The sequence below is a fragment of the Schistocerca cancellata genome, chromosome 9, assembly GCF_023864275.1.
Source record: "Schistocerca cancellata isolate TAMUIC-IGC-003103 chromosome 9, iqSchCanc2.1, whole genome shotgun sequence".
In the NCBI taxonomy this organism is placed as follows: domain Eukaryota; kingdom Metazoa; phylum Arthropoda; class Insecta; order Orthoptera; family Acrididae; genus Schistocerca; species Schistocerca cancellata.
Window position 1 is genome coordinate 13,896,245 of NC_064634.1, and position 22,486 is coordinate 13,918,730.

Here is a 22,486-nt window from a genome sequence, read left to right on the forward strand (position 1 = left end):
GGTGTAGTGTACCATAACAAAAAGTATTAATATTTATGTTATTTTCTTTTCACGCATGAATCCGACACGGGAGAGATTACCGTATGTATGACTGTGTCATCACAAATGTTGCGAGAAGCAACTAGTACATGCCAATACATATACTTGCTAATGATATTCGTGATTAACAAGATTGAATTTAGGATGAACTGTAAAATTCACAGTACAATACTAGAGGTAAAAATAATTCCATGTCAATAAAGCATCCCTATCCAGAGATCAGAATGGAGTTTCATACTCTGAAGCAAAATTCTCAAAAAGGTTGTTGGTAAACATCTGGCAGGGAATTGAAAATCCTGAAAGATTGAGAAATCCCTGAATTTGGAAGTTAATAGGAATATAAAAAAAGGGCGGAAGGTTTATCTGTTTAGCAAGAGTAATAGAAGGCAGATTTCAGACTACCTAACAGATCAAAACGAAAATTTCTGTTCCGACACTGACAATGTTGAGTGTTTATGGAAAAAGTTCAAGGCAATCGTAAAATGCGTTTTAGACAGGTACGTGCCGAGTAAAACTGTGAGGGATGGGAAAAACCCACCGTGGTGCAACAACAAAGTTAGGAAACTACTGCGAAAGCAAAGAGAGCTTCACTGCAAGTTTAAACACAGCCAAAACCTCTCAGACAAACAGAAGCTAAACGATGTCAAAGTTAGCGTAAGGAGGGCTATGCGTGAAGCGTTCAGTGAATTCGAAAGTAAAATTCTATGTACCGACTTGACAGAAAATCCTAGGAAGTTCTGGTCTTACGTTAAATCAGTAAGTGGCCCGAAACAGCATATCCAGACACTCCGGGATGATGATGGCATTGAAACAGAGGATGACAAGCGTAAAGCTGAAATACTAAACACCTTTTTCCAAAGCTGTTTCACAGAGGAAGACCGCACTGCAGTTCCTTCTCTAAATCCTCGCACAAACGAAAAAATGGCTGACATCGAAATAAGTGTCCAAGGAATAGAAAAGCAACTGGAATCACTCAACAGAGGAAAGTCCACTGGACCTGACGGGATACCAATTTGATTCTACACAGAGTACGCGAAAGAACTTGCCCCCCTTCTAACAGCCGTGTACCGCAAGTCTCTAGAGGAACGGAAGGTTGCAAATGATTGGAAAAAAGCACAGGTAGTCCCAGTCTTCAAGAAGGGTCGTCGAGCAGATGCGCAAAACTATAGACCTATATCTCTGACGTCGATCTGTTGTAGAATTTTAGAACATGTTTTTTGCTCGAATATCATGTCGTTTTTGGAAACTCAGAATCTACTATGTAGGAATCAACATGGATTCCGGAAACAGCGATCGTGTGAGACCCAACTCGCTTTATTTGTTCATGAGACCCAGAAAATATTAGATACAGGCTCCCAGGTAGATGCTATTTTTCTTGACTTCCGGAAGGCATTCGATACAGTTCCGCACTGTCGCCTGATAAACAAAGTAAGAGCCTACGGAATATCAGACCAGCTGTGTGGCTGGATTGAAGAGTTTTTAGCAAACAGAACACAGCATGTTGTTATCAACGGAGAGACGTCTACAGACGTTAAAGCAACCTCTGGTATGCCACAGGGGAGTGTTATGGGACCATTGCTTTTCACAATATATATAAATGACCTAGTAGATAGTGTCGGAAGTTCCATGCGGCTTTTCGCGGATGATGCTGTAGTATACAGAGAAGTTGCAGCGTTAGAAAATTGTAGCGAAATGCAGGAAGATCTGCAGCGGATAGGCACTTGGTGCAGGGAGTGGCAACTGACCCTTAACATAGACAAATGTAATGTATTGCAAATACATAGAAAGAAGGATCCTTTATTGTATGATTATATGATAGCGGAACAAACACTGGTAGCAGTTACTTCTGTAAAATATCTGGGAATATGCGTGCGGAACGATTTGAAGTGGAATGATCATATAAAATTAATTGTTGGTAAGGCGGGTACCAGGTTGAGATTCATTGGGAGAGCCCTTAGAAAATGTAGTCCATCAACAAAGGAGGTGGCTTACAAAACACTCGTTCGACCTATACTTGAGTATTGCTCATCAGTGTGGGATCCGTACCAGATCGGGTTGACGGAGGAGATAGAGAAGATTCAAAGAAGATCAGCGCGTTTTGTCACAGGGTTATTTGGTAACCGTGATAGCGTTACGGAGATGTTTAACAAACTCAAGTGGCGAACTCTGCAAGAGAGGCGCTCTGCATCGCGGTGTAGCTTGCTCGCCAGGTTTCGAGAGGGTGCATTTCTGGATGAGGTATCGAATATATTGCTTCCCCCTACTTATACCTCCCGAGGAGATCACGAATGTAAAATTAAAGAGATCAGAGCGCGCACAGAGGCTTTCAGACAGTCGTTCTTCCCGCGAACCATACGCGACTGGAACAGGAAAGGGAGGTAATGACAGTGGCACGTAAAGTGCCCTCCGCCACACACCGTTGGGTGGCTTGCAGAGTATAAATGTAGATGTAGATGTAGAAATAAAGTGAAGTAATACTTTATCAGCCAGTCTTTCCACAATTTATAAGCGTATTCATACTAAAAAATGTAAATTCTCCTAAACCCTAATATTTGTATTAAATAGATCTAGACTTTGCAAATATATAGAAAACTGATAATGTTCTGAGTAAACTTACATAAAATCTTTGTTTGAAGTGTTAGATAAAACTGGGAACTGAGTTGTGTAAGAAAAGGAGGAGTAGTGGCTTTATTCAAAGCAGTTGTTTTCTCCTAATATTCATAATAAATAGTCCCATACTCAGGAATGAGCAGAGGGGAACAGACACAAGAATCCTCCATTGCCAGTCACGGCAAGATCCTACTGGAGGTGGTTTGCCGTTGCCTTCTTCTGGCCTGTTACGAAATGTCAAGTGTATATCTGTGTCGTATAGATGACCGTGGTGAGTGCTTGTACAGGGTAGTGTTGGGTTTCTGTTGCTGTGGATGTAGGGAAGGGAGAGGGTGAGAGACAGTGCTGGCACACAGCCTACTGCTCTTCAGAGGCACAGAGGGGCCTGCCAAGCTCAATGTCCCCATCCAGTGGATGTATCGCCAGAGCGTCACACGCCCTCACCCTACGAGACACTGCAGAGAGGTCTGGAACTTAATTCAGGATACTGTGTTCAGGAACCTCTCCTCCCTTTGTTGGCCAAACACTGGCAACGATAATTTCATCCCCCACCAGGATTCAAACCAGCTTATCTCCAAGCCGAGCACCACAGCACAGAGGTGCATTAGTGACTTTGGCTACAAAGTAGGGTACCTAATATACATATACACATATAAAATAATCTAGGAGCAATTTGTATACTTACCAGTGTGTGTAGATTAGCACTACTCAATTTATTTTTTGTGTACATTAACATAAGTAGCCCGGCGCGACTGCCTGTACTTTCTCTTGCATGACTCGTCTTTCCACAGCCTTTAAATGCTTCAGTGATCATTGTATCTACAAAAAGTTTTCAGTTTTTCTTCAGGATATTAAGTATTCAAATTTCACCATTTAAACTATATTACAGACAACAAAATTACAGTTTTATTTTGTTTCATACTGTTCCTTGCCTCATCCTTGACATGTGGAGGTTCCCCTCCTTGATGGGATCTCCAGAACATAATGAATGAATTAATTAACCCTGTAAAATATTTAAATGCTATCAATGTCATGCAATAAATAATTAGGAAAATAGCAGGTATTACAAATAGATTGAGATATTAGTTATAAAAATACTTAGTAAATGTGATGGAGACCAATATAGTTCAAATTACATAAGCTTTGAAGGGGAGGCCTCTTCAGAGATCTTTGATTTCTCTCACTCACTTCTCAATACAATTACTCCTTGCTGACTTTGGATGCTGATAATAAAATCAGTTTCAGATATTTGTTTGTAAACAGACTTCATCTCTTTGTTGAAATATTCTACATTCTAAAACAGAAGTCTGCAGTAAGCTGCTGCAGACATAAAACAAGAAATTGCGGATCTGTGCAGACTCAAAAAGGTGTAATAATGCTAACAGAGAAGGCAATAGAAGATGCAAGCAAATATTGACAAGTGAAAGTTAAGTAAGTCTGTGGTGTGCAAATTACAGAAAGATGTACATGATGCCAAGTGGAGCAGTATTCAAGGATCTGCCCCAAAGCAGAAAAAGGAATATATATATAATAAGTATTTCAATGATGATACAGATAAATGAATTATTAGGTAACAATTTCTGTGCTATTGTGAATAACACAAAGAAAACTATCTCTGCAAAAACTCGACAGCATTTGTCATGAAAAATGGACTACAAGACAAGCATAGAAGCCCTGAGGAACAACTGTTCCAGCTATGGGATTTGATTTCAAAAGTCCCTGAGTAAGCATATCATCATTTATTTTTCATACCCACTTGACTGTGAACAAATGTCAGCAGCTCATGTACTTTTGTTGAGCACTGCTGACTCTCATTCACAGTGCCCAGGTGCCTAGGTTTGATTCTTGATCTGGTCAGGGATATTCTCCACATGAGACTAGGTGCTTGTGTTGTCCTCACCATCATTTCTTTATCACCAATGTGCAAGTTGCCAAAGTGATGTGGAATAAAATGACTTGCCCCAGACGGCTGAGCTCCCCTGGAGGGGTCCCAGCCAAATATGCCCAATGCACATTTTGTTTTTGTGAATAAATGCTGAAAAGTGACAGTGTCTAATGGGTTTTGTCAAACAACAGAGCCAGACAATGTACCACTGGTGTGGATGGAGACTTTTGTTTCATGGTCATTTCTTCTATAAGACTATAATAGGAAAACTTTGAACTTTCATGTACAAATGGATAAGAATAAAATTAAAAATGCATAAAGACAAGGGAAGACAAACTTTTGGCATTAATTAAGGAACACCAAACTTTTTCCCATTACCCTCCTGAAAAATTTTGCAAGAAAATGTTTTTTTTTTATCTACTGCTGCCATACCATCTAGACTTAAATCCTATACAGCTAATGTGGGATCTTGCAAAGAATAAGATCCATAACTGTAATACATCAAGCATCTTATTCTATAACCCAAATAAATAAAAACTGATGCCTTTGTTGCTAATAAGTGAATGTCACGTCACCATGCCTGGTGCAAGCCTTTCTATGTAACGCTACTTTGATCACACCAAAAAAGTGTGTGAGACTATTGAAGGATAGATAATCTGCCAGACAAAGAAACTGGAAATATAATGAAATCAGGACGCATAAATTCAGATAAAGAGTCAGCATTATCATCCATGTCTAAAACAGCAAATGATTAATCTCGGTGTTGCTGTGGAAAATAATGACAACATTGGGAAATCTAGTTTTACGAAAACTGCCAGCAAAGCAGCTAAGGTGAGAAATACTGTAAGTTCTGTTTCTCACTCTAATATCCTGGTCTGATGAGCTTGAAAGCCTGCCAGAACACACAGACCTAGACAACAGCCGCTAGGTGGTGGTCCTAAAATTTGCGAGCACTGCTGTCGCTGCCTCAGTGCTATTCGTCAGCCACATCCCCTGCAGCAGCCTTTATGCTCTCACAGCTGCACTATAAAGATAACAGCACATGGGATCTCAGTTGTGTCTGGTCTGTGCTCTTGTATTGACCATTGCACTCATCGTTTCGTTCCTGATATTGCTGCATCAAGACTCTCAATTCGGTTCACTCTCATTTTGTTGTGTTGCATTTCTTGTCCATCCGTGGTTTTTGGTGACTCATCAGTGCCGCCCTCAGCTGGTTGGCCTTGCCTCCTGGTCATGTCTGATTCCAGATACTACAGCCACTTCATTGAGTTGCAAGTCAAGATGTGTAGTGTGTAACAGCACTCCAGTTGTAAGAGTACTGGAGTGTACAGTATTGCTATGTCCCCTCCTTGCTTCCTGGGTGTAAACACAATGGTGCTGCCCCCAGGACCGGATTGTCAGTCAGGTTTGGTGAGTAATACCTTATTACATTATCACACCAATCTAGCTCTCTCATTACTTTCTTTATTTGTCTTTTAATCTTACTCAAGATCCTCCACGGTTCTGCTAAAGCTTCTGTATAATGCTCCCTGCAAAGGTGCTAACCATCTCATCAGCATGTCACTATACAGGGTTATTACAAATGATTGAAGTGATTTCACAGCTCTACAATAACTTTATTATTTGAGATATTTTCACAATGCTTTGCACACACATACAAAAACTCAAAAAGTTTTTTTAGGCATTTACAAATGTTCGATATGTGCCCCTTTAGTGATTCGGCAGACATCAAGCCGATAATCAAGTTCCTCCCACACTCGGCACAGCATGTCCCCATCAATGAGTTCGAAAGCATCGTTGATGCGAGCTCGCAGTTCTGGCACGTTTCTTGGTAGAGGAGGTTTAAACACTGAATTTTTCACATAACCCCACAGAAAGAAATCGCATGTGGTTAAATCAGGAGAGCGTGGAGGCCATAACATGAATTGCTGATCATGATCTCCACCACGACCGATCCATTGGTTTTCCAATCTCCTGTTTATGAAATGCCGAACATTATAATGGAAGTGCGGTGGAGCACCATCCTGTTGATAGATGAAGTCGGCGCTGTCGGTCTCTAGTTGTGGCATGAGCCAATTTTCCAGCATTTCCAGATACACGTGTCCTGTGACGTTTTTTTCGCAGAAGAAAAAGAGGCCATAAACTTTAAACCGTGAGATTGCACAAAACACTTTAAATTTGGTGAATTGCGAATTTGCTGCACCAATGCGTGAGGATTCTCTACCACCCAGATTCGCACATTGTGTCTGTTCACTTCACCATTAAGAAAAAAATGTTGCTTCATCACTGAAAACAAGCTTCGCACTGAACGCATCCTCTTCCATCGGAAATTCAAAGCGTTTGACTTTGTCATCAGGTGTCAGGGCTTGTAGCAATTGTAAACGGTAAGGCTTCTGCCTTAGCCTTTTCCGTAAGATTTTCCAAACCGTCGGCTGTGGTACGTTTAGCTCGCTGCTTGCTTTATTCGTCGACTTCCGCGGGCTACGCGTGTAACTTGCCCGCACGCGTTCAACCGTTTCTTCGCTCACTGCAGGCCGACCCGTTGATTTCCCCTTACAGAGGCATAAAGAAGCTTTAAATTGTGCATACCATCGCCGAATGGAGTTAGCAGTTGGTGGATCTTTGTTGAACTTCGTCCTGAAGTGTCGTTGCACTGTTATGACTGACTGATGTGAGTGCATTTCAAGCACGACATACGCTTTCTTGGCTCCTGTCGCCATTTTGTCTCACTGTGCTCTCGAGCACTCTGGCGGCAGAAACCTGAAGTGCGGCTTCAGCCGAACAAAACTTCACGAGTTTTTCTACGTATCTGTAGTGTGTCATGACTATATGTCAATGAATGGAGCTACAGTGAATTTATGAAATTGCTTCAATCATTTGTAATAGCCCTGTATTTTCTATACTACAGCAGTCTTTTCTAATTCCCTTCTCTATTGTTTTTCCCTCATCAAATCTTACCAGGCATTACTTCCTGTCTCCACCATCCAACCCAGCTAAACTCGATACTGGCTTTGGCCATATAGTCAGTCTGAAAGACAACAGTGGATGCTTGTCATTTATTAACTCTGATGCAAAGACAGACTTGAGCAAAAATTTTGCAATTTCTCTCTCTCTTTCTTTTCTTTCTTTCTTTTAACTTTAGTGACCTTACCATAATGACCACCTGCTTAATAACACATTCATCTGCCTCCAGAACAAAATGCATTAGCAATTGTGTATGGGATGGATTCAAAAAAACCTTGTAGGCTTCCAGAGGTATGTGGCACCAAATGTCTAAGCACAGGTCACACAATTCCTGTAAATTACAGATCTGTGGTTTGTGGGTGTGGAGCTGGACATTGGAGCATCCCAGATGTTTTCCACTGGGTTCGGATCAGGCGAATTTGGTTAGCAAGATATCATTGTGAATTGACTCATAGAGATGGTTAGAGAATGATGTTGGTATCATGCTCCCAAACCACTGTAGCATGATTTTGGCCTTGTGACAAGGACAATTATCCTGATAGAAAATGCCATCACCATCAGGGAAGACCTCAACCATGAATCTACATCTACATCTGTACTCTGCAAACCACTGTAAAGTGTATATAAGAGGGTATGTCCCACTGTACCAGTTATTAGGGTTTTTCCAATTCCATTCACATACAGTGTGTGGGATGAATGATTGTTTAAATGCCTCCATGTGTACTGTAATTAAGCTAACCTTGTCCTAATGATCCCTATAGGAGCAATACATGGGGGTTGTAATATATTCCTAGAAACATCATTTAAAGCCCATTCTTGAAACTTTGTAAGTAGGCTTTCTTTTGACAGTTTACCTCTTGTCTTCAAGAGTCTGCCAGTCAGCTTCTTCAGCATCTTTGTAACACTCTCCCAATGAAGAAACCTGTAACTATTTGTGCTGCCTTTCTCTGTATACATTCAGTGTCTACAGTTAGTTCTATTTGGTATGGGTCCACACACGAACATATTCTAAACTACCACTTGCTTTACCCACAGTGGAACCTACGTAATCATTCCATTTCATGTCCCACAAAGTGTTACACCCAGGTATTTGTTATGAGATGACTGATTACAATTGTGGCTCACTGATAGTATAGTCATAGGCTACTGGTTTTTTATTTTGTTTTACATTTCTGAACATTTAAAACAAGTTGCCGGTCTTTGTACCACTGTGAAATCTTATCTAGATCTGACTTCATATTTGTGCGGCTTCTTTCAGGCAATATTTTGTTATAGATACTTGCATCATCTGCTAAAAGTCTGAGGTTACTATTAATATTGTCCACAAGGTCATTAGTATACTAACATGAATTGCAAAGAATCCCAGCACACTTCCCTGGGGAACATCCTAAGCTACTCCTACATCTGATGATGTCTCTCCCTCCAAGATAACTTCCTACATCCTCCCTACCAAGAAATCCTCAGTCTAGTCACATGAATTCTGCCAACTCCCTTCAGTGATGGTATGTGCCACTTAAAGCTTCAGGATGCCTCTGCAAGGAGAAATCAATGAGTCAGCCTGCAGTAGTGAAGAAACGGTTGACCGCATGTGGGCAAGTTTTGCACATAGCCCAAGTTGATGAACTGAGCAAGCAGCCATAACCAACCATTTTTAAGATATTAAGGAAATGACTGAAGCATAAGCCTTACCGCTTGCAATTGCTACAAGCTCTGCTGCCTGATGACAAAGTTGGGCACTTTCAATTTTCAGCACAGTTGCAGTAACTTATGAAAGAGGATGGGTTTTGTGAGAAACTCATCTTAAATGATGAAACAACATTTTTTGTGAATGGACAGTGAACGGACGTAATGTGTGAATTTGGAGACAAAGAATCCCTTTGCTATTGTGCAGCCCATTTATGATTCACCAAAAGTTAATGTGTTCTTTGCAGCCTCACAGTTCAAAGTTTCAGTCCATTTTTCTTCTGCAAAAAGACTGTTAGAGGACATGTGTATCTGGACATGCTGGAAAACTGGTTCATGTTGCAACTAGAGAGTGACAGTGTGGACTTCATCTACCTACAGTATGGTGCTCCACCCACTTCCACCATAATGTTTGTGAATTTCTAAACAGGAAATTTAGGAACAGATGGATCAGTCATGTGCCACTGATGATCAGCAATTCATGTCATGGCTTCCACGTTCTCCCAATCCAGCCTTGTGCAATCTTTTTTTTTTGTGTAGGGCTATGTGAAATATTCAGTAATTACACCTCATCTACCAACCACCTTACCAGAACTGCAGGCTTGCATCAAAAATGCTTTTGAACAGACTGATCAAGACATGCTGCACCAATCATGTGAAGAACTTGATTATCAATGGGATATTTGTAGAACCAGTAGGGGGCACACATGGAGCGCTTGTGATATGTCAAATAAAACTTTTTGAGTTTTACTATGCATGTGAAAAGCTCTGTGACAATATATTAAATAACATAACTTCTGCAAATGTGGGAAATCACTTTAATCATTTATAACTATGCTATATTTCCATCATGGCTGGAGTTCCGAACCATGTGTTCTAGGTAGTTTTCAGAGAAGGTATTTAGTAATGTATTACAGGATGTTTTGTCATGTCCCACCGCTAACAAACGTGTATCTCTCCCATTGATTGTTGGGTGATTAAAGTCTTCACCGATGATTACAATATGACTTGGGATTTACATACTGGTGAGCATAAGATTTCTCTAAAGTTTTCATTTAACATGAGGAGATGAGGAGTGGTCAATAGAGAGATTCAATTACAATTTTATGTTCACCCCTATACTGAGTCTTGCTCAGTCAACCTTGAATACAGCTTCAATTTTCATCTCAGTGGATCTGAGTGTCTTGCCTACTGTGATAGATACATCATCTCCATTTCACACTAGCCTTTCCTTTCAATATTTGCTTAAATATCCCCCCAAAATTTCACTGCTATTAACTCCAGGTTTTAATCAGCTGTCTGTACCTAATATTATGTGAGCATCACCGCTTTTCAAGAGCACTTCAAACTGGCACTTTACTGTGAATGCTTTGGCAGTTAACTACTAGGTTTTAATGCCCTCGCATGTGGGGGAATCCCTTACATTAATACTTCTGGATCTCCTATCACTGTAGTTATCTAGACTGGATGAAGAGTTGCCTAACTTTAAAAAAACCTTGTATGAAACCCACACAGAGTAGCAGCCTCTGATGTGCAGTGCACACTTACCCATTACAGGGACTCACCAGTTCTCAGCTCTATGGCACAAGTCCAGGAAGTCACAACCTAGCTTATTACAGAACCTTCAAAGTCTCTGGTTCAATCCTGTGTCTCAACTCTGAACCACGGTGGCCATGATCAATTCTGGGGACAATGATGCAATTTGTGGGCTTTTATTGAAACTTGTATGTGCAAGGGTAGTCTTCTGAATCTTCATTGCCAGTCAGTGGAATGACCTAAGCATGACCTTCAGACCCAGATGACAGGCATCATTTATTCCAAAATGCACATCACTTTGCAGTTTGTTGCACACCATCCCTCAAAGGCTTCTGGAATAGTCTCTTCAATATGTTGAATGAGGCACCCAGACATAAACACCAAGTGCACTGGTGTTCCTTTGTGCCTCTTGCTGCCCTTTCCCTAAGGGGTACCATTATTTGCCTTACATTTGAACTACTGAAGGTTAATAGGCCCTTTCCTTTTCCATTTGCCTCCTGTTGACACAGGATAAAGGTATTGTTCACACAGTCCACAGTTGTCATGACACCTCTGATTACTACTGCAGGTCCCATGATGAATGTCCTCCATAGCATAAAACTGTCCCACCAGCCTGTGTCTGTGGTGCGATGCATGTTTCACAGCTGTTCCCCTCAATCTGCCCCTCGGGACACTACCATTGACCTGGTGTAACGAGAAATGTATCCATTCGACCCAGGCACAAGTTTCCATTGATCAAAGGTCCAGTCTCAATGACACCGTGGTTATTGCAATTGTAATTAACATTGTCATTAGGTTGATATGGGAACACATAGGGGTTGTCTGCTTGGGAGCCCCATGTTCAACAACATATTGTGTTGTCACACCTGGCACATATCGCTACCTATGTTGCAGTACGAAAGAGGCAATGCTCCTACCAATGCATACTGGATTAGCAAGTACATTCAATACAATGTCGCCTACTTCTTGTTTCACTGTCCTTCATCTGCTCCATAGATGCTCACAACAGTAGCAAACTGTAGCATGTGAACAGTCGACCAGGTTTACATTTTCTGAGATGCTCATCCTCAGGTGCCAAGCTATAACAATTTATCCTTTGTCAAAGCCACTTATGTCAGTGGATTTCCCCATTTTCAGCCTGTATTGTCATTAGAATGATTCCCCATTCATCTCTGCTCCACTTATATACTTTCCTTATCATGCCCACAAAACCATCAGATAGAATTCAGTCTCATCATGGGCGGTTGTCATAGTGTTGTGTCTCATCAGTGTATGTCAATATGTATAATTAATATAAGTTCAGGTGTAGACACACAATGATAGTGGAGAATGATTGTTATTAAATGAAAATGGATCTACATTTACAGGTTTTAGAATACAGAAAAAGACATAAAGTGAAGCATGGAGACCTCCTGGATATACTCATGAAAGTACAAAAGAGAAACTATATGACTGATGAAATGCTATCAGTCAACAAAAATACAAATGAAAGCATTGCCAGTAGAGATCCACATTTTTGTGAGTATTATTCCATTAGTTCCCCATGAATTTCATTTTTCAGGATAAGTGCCAGTATCATTACAGTAAATTGCTGAACATGCTTATATGCTTGAAATAAATAGCTTAATCATTTATCTTATAAGAATTCATTAACAAATACTGATGTACCCTGCCCAGAAGTAAATATTGTTAGTTGCTTACTCCATGAAATTTCATTTTAAAAATTTGTTATGTTATGATAAAGAAATTAAAATAGATGCCACACATATATAAGCTGACAAACTCAGTTCATCCTGCTTTACAATTAGAAGTAAATTCACGTACCCTCTTTTGCCTTGATGACAGTGGTGATGCACCATTGAATTATCTCCATGATGCTGTGAAAGTGTTGGGAACCCATCTTGATCTCTGGCTGCTCAACCTCTGCCTAAAACTAATGGAGGTGATCAGCACTGGAGCTAAGATACAAATGCGGTGTATGGTACATGCTCGAAAGAATTGTGGTTTAAAAGTAATGTGGGGGACAACACAAGGATCCTCTTATCTGTGGAGTCTTCTTCAAATCTTTACGATACAAACAGAGCAGTTGGGTGGTGCACTATTATTCTGACAGTACAGGTCTCCTTTATTGCTTGCTGGTGAGAGACGTTTGTAGAGATATCTGGGCCTCATGTCATCCAGTGTAAACATCCTCCACATGAGAATGCTTCTAAGATGTATCTGATTGGTATTCTGTCAGCAAGAAGGTTGCTCTTCCTCATGTGTTCCTGTACTAGCAGAAATATCTCTGCACAGTAGCTTAAAGTTGGGTGGTACGGCTGCTCATCAGCTGTTATAGTCTTGCACTGGACTTGTACATGACATTTTGTTCTTAGAATAAGGTAGTTTAAGTAGTGTGTAAGTCTAGGGACCAATGACCTCAGTAGTTTGGTCCCTTAGGAATTCACACACATTTGACAGTTAAGAGCAACCCCTGTCAACAACACATTGTTGCCCATTGTAGCTATGATGCTGCTGGTTTTTCCTGAATGGCATGTTGAAAGCATCTGCATGGGGACAGAGATGAAATGTAACGTGCATCAGGTACACACAATCTGGACATCATCAATTGCGTTGATATTTACCTACACCTAAATTCACACTCTGCAAACCACTATGAAGTGAATGGTAGAAGTTAGTTCTCATTGAAGGACATATTAGGATTCCATTGTCTTCTATTAATGTGTAGAGCATGGTAAGATTAAATGCTTAAGTGCCTGTGTGTGTATGCCAGTGTCTACACAAGAAATACTTAGTGAACCATAGTATATCAAGACATAAAGGAACTGAAGACATCAGATGCCAGAGTGCACTTATTTAAATCAATAGGGAATGTTGAAAATTTATGCTGGACCGGGATTCTACATCTACATCTACATCCATACTCAGCAAGCCACCTGACGGTGTGTGGCGGAGGGCACTCTGAGTACCTCTATCGATTCTCCCTTCTATTCCAGTCTCGTATTGTTCGTGGAAAGGATTGTCGGTATGCTTCTGTGAGGGCTCTAATCTCTCTGATTTTATCCTCATGGTCTCTTTGTGAGATATACGTAGGAGGGAGCAATATACTGCTTGACTCCTTGGTGAAGGTATGTTCTCGAAACTTCAACAAAAGCCCGTACCGAGCAACTGAGCATCTCTCCTGCAGAGTCTCCCACTGCAGTTTATCTATCATCTCCGTAATGCTTTCGCGATTACTAAATGATCTTGTAATGAAGCGCGCTGCTCTCGGTTAGATCTTCTCTATCTCTTCTATCAACCCTATCTGGTACGGATCCCACACCGGTGAGCAATATTCAAGCAGTGGGCAAACAAATGTACTGTAACTTACTTTCTTTGTTTTTGGACCGCATTTCCTTAGGATTCTTCCAATGAATCTCAGTCTGGCATCTGCTTTACCGACGATTAATTTTATATGGTCATTCCATTTTAAATCACTCCTAATGCCTAGTCCCAGATAATTTATGGAATTAACTGCTTCCAGTTGCTGACCTGCTATATTATAGCTAAATGATAAAGGATCTTTCTTTCTATGTATTCACAGCACATTACACTTGTCTACATTGAGATTCAATTGCCATTCCCTGCACCATGCGCCAATTCGTTGCAGATCCTCCTGCATTTCAGTACAATTTTCCATTGTTACAACCTCTCGATATACCACAGCATCATCCACAAAAAGCATCAGTGAACTTCCGGTGTCATCCACAAGGTCATTTATGTATATTGTGAATAGCAACAGTCCTACGACACTCCCCTGCGGCACACCTGAAATCACTCTTACTTCAGAAGACTTCTCTCCATTGAGAATGACATGCTGCGTTCTGTTATCAAGGAACTCTTCAATCCAATCACACAATTGGTCTGATAGTCCATATTCTCTTACTTTGTTCATTAAACGACTGTGGGGAACTGCATCGAACGCCTTGCAGAAGTCAAGAAACACGGCATCTACCTGGGAACCTGTGTCTATGGCCCTCTGAGTCTCGTGGACGAATAGCGCGAGCTGGGTTTCACACGACCGTCTTTTTTGAAACCTATGTTGATTCCTACAGAGTTGATTTCTAGTCTCCAGAAAAGTCATTATACTCGAACATAATACGTGTTCCAAAATTCTACAACTGATCAACGTTAGAGATATAGGTCTATAGTTCTGCACATCTGTTCGACGTCCCTTCTTGAAAACGGGGATGACCTGTGCCCTTTTCCAATCCTTTGGAGTGCTACACTCTTATAGAGACCTACGGTACACCGTTGCAAGAAGGGGGGCAAGTTCCTTCGCATACTCTGTGTAAAATCGAACTGGTATCCCATCAGGTCCAGCGGCCTTTCCTCTTTTGAGTGATTTTAATTGTTTCTCTATCCCTCTGTTGTCTATTTCGATATCTACCATTTTGTCATCTGTGCGACAATCTAGAGAAGGAACTACAGTGCAGTCTTCCTCTGTGAAACAGCTTTGGAAAAAGACATTTAGTATTTCTGCCTTTAGTCTGTCATCCTCTGTTTCAGTACCATTTCAGTCACAGAGTGTCTGGACATTTTGTTTTGATCCACCTACTGCTTTGACATATGACCAAAATTTTTTAGGATTTTCTGCCAAGTCAGTACATAGAAACTTCCTGGCAGATTAAAACTGTGCGCCCGACTGAGACTCGAACTCGGGACCTTTGCCTTTCGCGGGCAAGTGCTCTACCATCTGAGCTACCAAGCACGACTCACGCCCGGTCCTCACAGCTTTACTTCTGCCAGTATCTCGTCTCCTACCTTCCAAACTTTACAGAAGCTCTTCTGTCTCCGCAGTATCCTTTCTTTCAGGAGTGGTAGTTCTGCAAGGTTCGCAGAAGAGCTTCTGTAAAGTTTGGAAGGTAGGAGACGAGATACTGGCAGAAGTAAAGGTGTGAGGACCGGGCATGAGTCGTGCTCGGTAGCTCAGATGGTAGAGCACTTGCCCACAAAAGGCAAAGGTCCCGAGTTCGAGTCTCGGTCGGGCACACAGTTTTAATCTGCCAGGAAGTTTCATATCAGCGCACACTCCGCTGCAGAGTGAAAATCTCATTCTGTGGTACATAGAACTTTACTTTCGAATTCATTGAACGTCTGTCGCATAGCCCTCCTCACACTACATTTTACTTTGCATAATTTTTGTTTGTCTGCAAGGCTTTGGCTATGTTTATGTTTTCTGTGAAGTTCCCTTCACTTCCGCAGCAGTTTTCTAACTCGGTTGTTGTACCACGGTGGCTCTTTTCCATCTCTTACAATCTTGCTTGGCACATACTCATCTAACACATATTGCACGATGGTTTTGAACTTAGTTCACTGATCCTCAAGGGAATTCTCTAACCTAAAAAGCCCACATGTGCGCTCCACATGTACTCTGCTACCCTTGTAGCCGCTTCCGGCGTGTAGTGCATGCCTGACCTATTCAGGGGGACCCTACATTTCTCCACCCGATAGCGGAGGTCGAGAAATTTGCACCCCAGATCTCCGCAGAATTGTCTGAGCCTCTGGTTTAAGCCTTCTACTCGGCTCCAAACCAGACGACCGCGATCGGTTCTGAGAACGATACTACAGATAGTTAGCTCCGATTCCACCCCGTCAGCGAGGCTTTCCGCCTTCACCAATTCCGCCAACTGCCTGTACAAACTGAGGATGACCTCTGAACCCAGACGGCAGGAGTCATTGGTGCCGACATGAGCAACAATTTGCAGTGGGGTGCACCCAGTGCTCTCTATTGTTGCCCGCAGGGCCTCCTCAACATCTCGGATGAAACCCCCCGGCAAGCAGACAGAGTGAACACTGGCCTTCTTCCCCGACCTTTCCGCTATTTCCCTAAGGGGCTCCATCACCCGCCTAACGTTTGAGCCCCCAATAACTAATAAACCCCTCCCCCCGTGTGCCTGCTCGGACCTTGCTGAAGGAGCGGCCACATTCAACTCACAGGCAGAGTGGGCGATGCCACACGGCCAGCTTCCACATTGACCCTCCGCCTCATGCACCGCGAGCGCTGCTGAACCCGCCATTCCCCTTGGGTAGAGGATGGCCCAACCATGCCCGATACCCGCGAAGATGTCTTGACAGCAGGGACAGTGGCTGAAGCATGTAACACCTGGGGTGTACCATGTGACGCTCCAGACTCCCCACTGCTGCTACACTCCGAGGCAGCAGCCTGAAGACGGCTGACCGCAGCCATCAACACGCTCAGTTGTTCACAAACAGTGGCCAGCTCCTCCTGCATCCGTACACAGCAGTCACACATCCTACCCATCCTAAGAAATCAATTTACTGTAGAGAGTTAATCAATTTTTAACTAGACTGCTAATTCACTAAAGGCGGCTGATAGTTGACTAAACTGTGGTTGCTAGACACTTCTTGTAGAAAACAATGAAAATAGCACTACCTGTCTCTGGACTGCATTGAAAACAAACACTAGCACTACTGGCACTATGGCTGACTAAAGGGACTCTCTCTGACTGTATTCAAAACAAACATGAAATCTATGGAACACTATTACTAGCACTTGTCAATTAAAGCTTCCTAAAAGCAAAAACACATGGATGAAGAAGTGACAAGTAAGAAAAATACAGTTAATACTTAAATTAACGTAGCTCGCTGCACAGCAGACGTGAAGCAGTAGATGCGCTGACCATACACCATCTGCACACGGATTACTCTAGGACCCTCCTGTGAGACCCAAATTCTCAACTTATCCTCACACTACTGATGTAGTGCCCCTTGCCTATTATCCCAATTACTCGTGACATTTCACTGGTTCTAATAAGAGTTCAAGTTTAACTTGCACCTGCACTGAAATTATCACTGACCGTCCTCACCTTAATTATATATGTGATATCTGTTCTTTTGGATATGTTCGAAAGAACTACACATATATTGTAGTACATTGCTAGATTTCTCACTTAATACTGGTTCTTGAAACTTTGTAAGTACATGTTTGTGAGGCAGTTGGAATCTGTCTTCAAGTGACTGCCTGTTCTGATTTTTCAGCATTTCTGTGACACCCTTATATGATTCAAACAAACCTGTTATTTTTTGTGCTACCCATTGTTGTTTCATATCCCCAGTTACTCCTATTTTGCATGGGTCCCACTCTTCAGCAACATTCTACGATGAGTCACTGACTGTTTTGTAATAATGTCTTTCTCATAGCCATATATTCATAGTATCCTACCAATGAACTGAAGTCTACTAAATACTTTAACTATACTTCAGCCTATCTAATCATTTCATTTCATGCCCGTATAAACTGTTACATCCAGATATTTGTATAAAGTCATTGATTCCAATTTTGACCTCCTGATACTGCAGGCTTAGGACACTATAGTTTTGTGAAGCACACGGTTTTATATTCCTGAACATTTAAAACAATTTGCCAGTCTTCGCACTACTTTGAAATCTTATCAAGATATGACCGAATATTTATGCACCTTTTTTCAGCCAGTAATTCTCTGCAGATAACAGTATTATAATGAGTCTGAGATTACTATTAATATTATCTACCAGGTTATTAATATGCAACATGAGCAGCAAAGGTCTCAGATTATACGAGGTCTGACACCATCCCAGCTGTGCGACACACACCAAACAATTCCATTCAGTATGGCAACAAGAGTAGCCTTTCTCCATTACAGCAGCTAGCTCTCATTCAAGTGCTCTTTAGTGTAATTTTCATTGTCTTGTACTGGAAACTAGCCTGATGTTACACCTGGCTATCCTACAAAATAGGCAGCTAGTGCAATGGCACTAAGACCTACACTGTACTGTTTGTGTAAACATGAGCTATAAGGATATTACATACAGCTGAGGACTAAATCTTACATACAGCTACCTACAAGAGCTCAGAGTTGTTACATTTATTCCTTAAATTGGTTTCTTACATCATGTCAGTCTATAAGCTCTTGTAAGCTATCCAGTGCAAAATAATAAAACTCAACTTGGAATTATGGTATGTTGAACTGTAATGCAAACTATAAAAATAATTACCATACTGATTCTATGTACCTACCTAGTGTACATAGAAGGCTTATTTCTCCAGGTGCGGATATTTTTAGCTGGTGCCTCACAGACAAGAGATTGGTTCAAATGGCTCTGAGCACTATGAGAATTAACATCTGAGGTCATCAGTCCTCTATACCTGGAATTACTTAAACCTAACCTACCTAAGGACATCACACACTTTCATGCCTGAGGCAGGATTCAAACCTGCGACCGTAGCAGCAGTGTGATTCCGGACTGAAGCGCCTAGAATCGCTTGGCCACAGCGGCCAGCCAGTGATTGGAAATCAGGAACATAAAAACATATCTTTCTAACTGTAATTGTTACGTATGTTATAGAAGGCAACAAGAAGCTGAAAAGTATCATTACAAAAGCAGCTTCTTTAAAATTAGCAGGTTTTCTGCTAATTGTGTCATACAACATCAAAAAATGAAAAGTCCAGCATGGAACAGTGACAATATTATGAAAAGAATAGATTGCTAATCATTGTATAGAAATGTTGAGTCGCAGACATGCACAACAAAAAGAGTGTCATACATTTAAACTTTCAGCTGAAAGGTCTTCTTCTGAGGTAGATAACGCACACACAAATGGTTCAAATGGCTCTGAGCACTATGGGACTTAACATCTGAGGTCATTAGTCCCCTAGAACTTAGAACTACTTAAACCTAACTAAGACATCACACACATCCATGCCCGAGGCAGGATTCAAACCTGTGACCGTAGTGGTGGCGCCTTTCCAGACTGAAGAGCCTAGAACCGCTCGGCCACTCCAGCTAGCAAACGCACACACATTCACAATTCACACACACATGACCACTGTCTCTGGTCACTGAAACCAGACTGTGGACTGCAACAGCAGTATTTTTGTTGCACCTGTCTGTGACTCAATGTCTCCTCTATATGGTTGTTATGTAGGGCACTAATTTGCTTACTTTTTAAGTACTAATAAAAATGATAAGTCCCTTTAACATGTAACAAAGTTTGTTTTCACTTAATTTTCTTCTAATGTAATCAGCAACTGCTGTTCATTACAGCTGACCTTCTTTGTAAATGTATGTTTAGATTTGTTTCACATTCCTTAGAATGTTGTTATTGGAACATGAGGATGAATGAATGAAAGAATGAATTACAAGAAAATGTGTTTCATACTGAGATAACACTGAATATTTTTTCAGGGATGGATAATGAAGATATAGTAGCACAAGTGTTTATTTTTCTTGTGGCAGGATTTGAGACTTCCAGTTCAACAATGATGTTTACATTGTATGAGCTTGCTCAGCATCCAGATGTACAAGATAAACTAAGACACAATATAGTGACCTCACTGTCAAAACATGATGGCAAAATGACATATGATGCTATCCTGGAAATGACATACCTTCATATGGTCATTGCTGGTAAGTTGGAACTATTAATGAAGTCTGTAAGTTCATTAAAAATTAATTGGGGAACCCATGTTGTTCAGGAATACCAGCAACCTTTCATGTTTAATAACAGTTTGTTTACCATTATAGATGCTCCTCTGTTAAAAAATGTAGTGGGACCAGTTCAGTTATTTTTGTATAGGAATGATCTAAGCTTAAACATGGATGCTCTGAAAAACTATTATATCTGCAGATGTCATGCCATATCTACTATACAGGGAAAACAAAGAAGAATTACAGGAGTCAGAAAACACTGACACAAAACAACTTAGCATTTTGGTACAGAATAATCAGCTTATAATAAGTAATGAAAAACAAAACTCAGTCACTAAAATTTCACAGTCCTCTAAACAGGTATGTGTATGTCCCAGATATCTCTGTTAATGATGAACCAGTTGGTAACAATATACAAATCAAATTCTGTGGGTTATGACTACAAAGCAATGTAAAATGGAATAAACATATAGAATATGTAAATGCAAAATTTAATAAGACCTGTTACCTTCTTTTCTCAATAAAGTCCTGCTGTAGTAATTTTTTAATGGCAATCTACACCCAATACTAGTGGATAATCCTCCACTTCACTTGACAAATTAAGATATAGAACACTCCCCGGAGCAGTGCAAGCTATCTTTAAGCATGCAATTCACAAAAAGTCCAGTTTGTGCAATGTCAGAGTCCAGCCAGTTACTCACGGAGTCCAAAGAGTAAACACTCATAAACAAAGTCTATAGCAAGAACCAAACCAATAGACCAACTGGGACACATTGAATCAACCCTGCAAAGTAATTGAAATTGGCACAGATTGACTCTGGTCTGGCTTGTACAAGGTGTGTTGAAAAAGTAAGGTGACTTTACATTTTTATGAAAAAATATTTATTTACTCATCAGTATTCATGTTGTCCCCTTCAAAGTAATCCCCCACATATACAATACACTTGTGCCAATGTTTCTTCAATCCTTGACTCACTTCTCATAAGCACTTTTTGGTGCAGCCTTGAGTGCTTCCAGCAATGCAGATTTTATCTCCTCAATCACTGAAAATCTTTGTCCTTCAGTTTTGGGAGCAGGAAAAAGTTGCAGGAGGCCAAATCCGTTGAATGTGATGGCTGAGGCATGATTGTCCTCTTGTTTTTGGCCAAAAAATCTCTCACAAGCAACAATGAATGATCAGGTGTATTGTGATGCAAAAGCCATGAATTGCTTTTCCACAATTCTGGACTGTTTTGCATATTGCTTCTTGCAAATGGTGCATAACATCAAGGTAATACTCCTTATTGACCAAACGACATTAAGGCAAAAATTCATTATGCATAACACCATGGTAACTGAAAAAAAAACAGTGAACAAAACTTTGACATTTGATCGAACTTGGCGTGCTTTTTTCGGTCTTGGCTCTCCGGGTTGCTTCCATTGGGACGATTGGGCTTTGGTTTCAGCATCATAACTTTAAACCCAAGTTTTATCACCAGTTATGACCATTTTGAGAAAATCAGGATCATCACTCACGTCATTCAAGAGCTCCTGAGTGATGCTCATGCGATGGTTCTTCTGATCAAAACTGAGAAATTTTGGAACAAACTTCACTGACATACGTCTCATCCCCAAAACATCCAAAAAAATTGCATGACATTAGCAGAGCCATTCTCAGCAACTTCTCTTACAATAATTCAAAGACTTTCCAAAACAATTTTCTTCACATCTTTGACGTTATCATTTGTTGATGTGCTGGGACGTCCAGAGTGAGGTTCATCATTGGCATCTTCTCGGCCATCTTGGACAAAGCATACTCCCGTATGCCACTGTCACTATTTCAAGTGTTTTAGAGCACTTCATTCCATTTTTCACACAAAATTTGATGCAAATTCTTTGCTCCACTTTTTATAATAATCTAAAATTGCCAAGCACACTAAAACATGTCTAACCTTTCTATCTGCAATTCATTATATATGATGTACACTTGAAACTAAGAACATATTTTTGAGGCATGTGTACCGACATGGGGGGGAAAAAAAAAGAATCGTAATTTGAATGTATGTTGCCCATTTGAAAAGTACCTTACTTTTTGAACAACCCTCATAACCCTCATCAGAGGGCACTTGTGGTGACATGTGCTGCCTAGGCTGTGCAATATCCTGGCCTGCTTGATCACATGATTTCTCTCCCTGTGGAACAAACTGACGGGTCAAAAATATTACTGCTGCTATCCCTGAGGCACAGCTGCTACATGTCTCATGGTTTGATGAATTGAGCACAGCGACAATGACAGTTTTATTTTATCCACGCTGTACA

General features: G+C 40.9%; 1 protein-coding gene and 1 non-coding gene across 2 annotated transcripts in view; both read left to right on the forward strand.

Annotated features, from left to right (window-relative positions):
• Positions 1-22,486, forward strand: part of LOC126100676 (cytochrome P450 6k1-like) — a 124,162-nt gene that overhangs the window by 94,128 nt on the left and 7,548 nt on the right. The window contains exons 6-7 of the mRNA XM_049911294.1: positions 12,085-12,235; positions 19,946-20,167. Coding sequence (XP_049767251.1) covers positions 12,085-12,235; positions 19,946-20,167 — 373 coding nt within the window. The remainder of the gene's footprint in view (positions 1-12,084; positions 12,236-19,945; positions 20,168-22,486) is intronic.
• Positions 15,675-15,748, forward strand: Trnal-caa (transfer RNA leucine (anticodon CAA)). Its single transcript has one exon. It is a non-coding gene; the product is annotated as a tRNA-Leu (tRNA).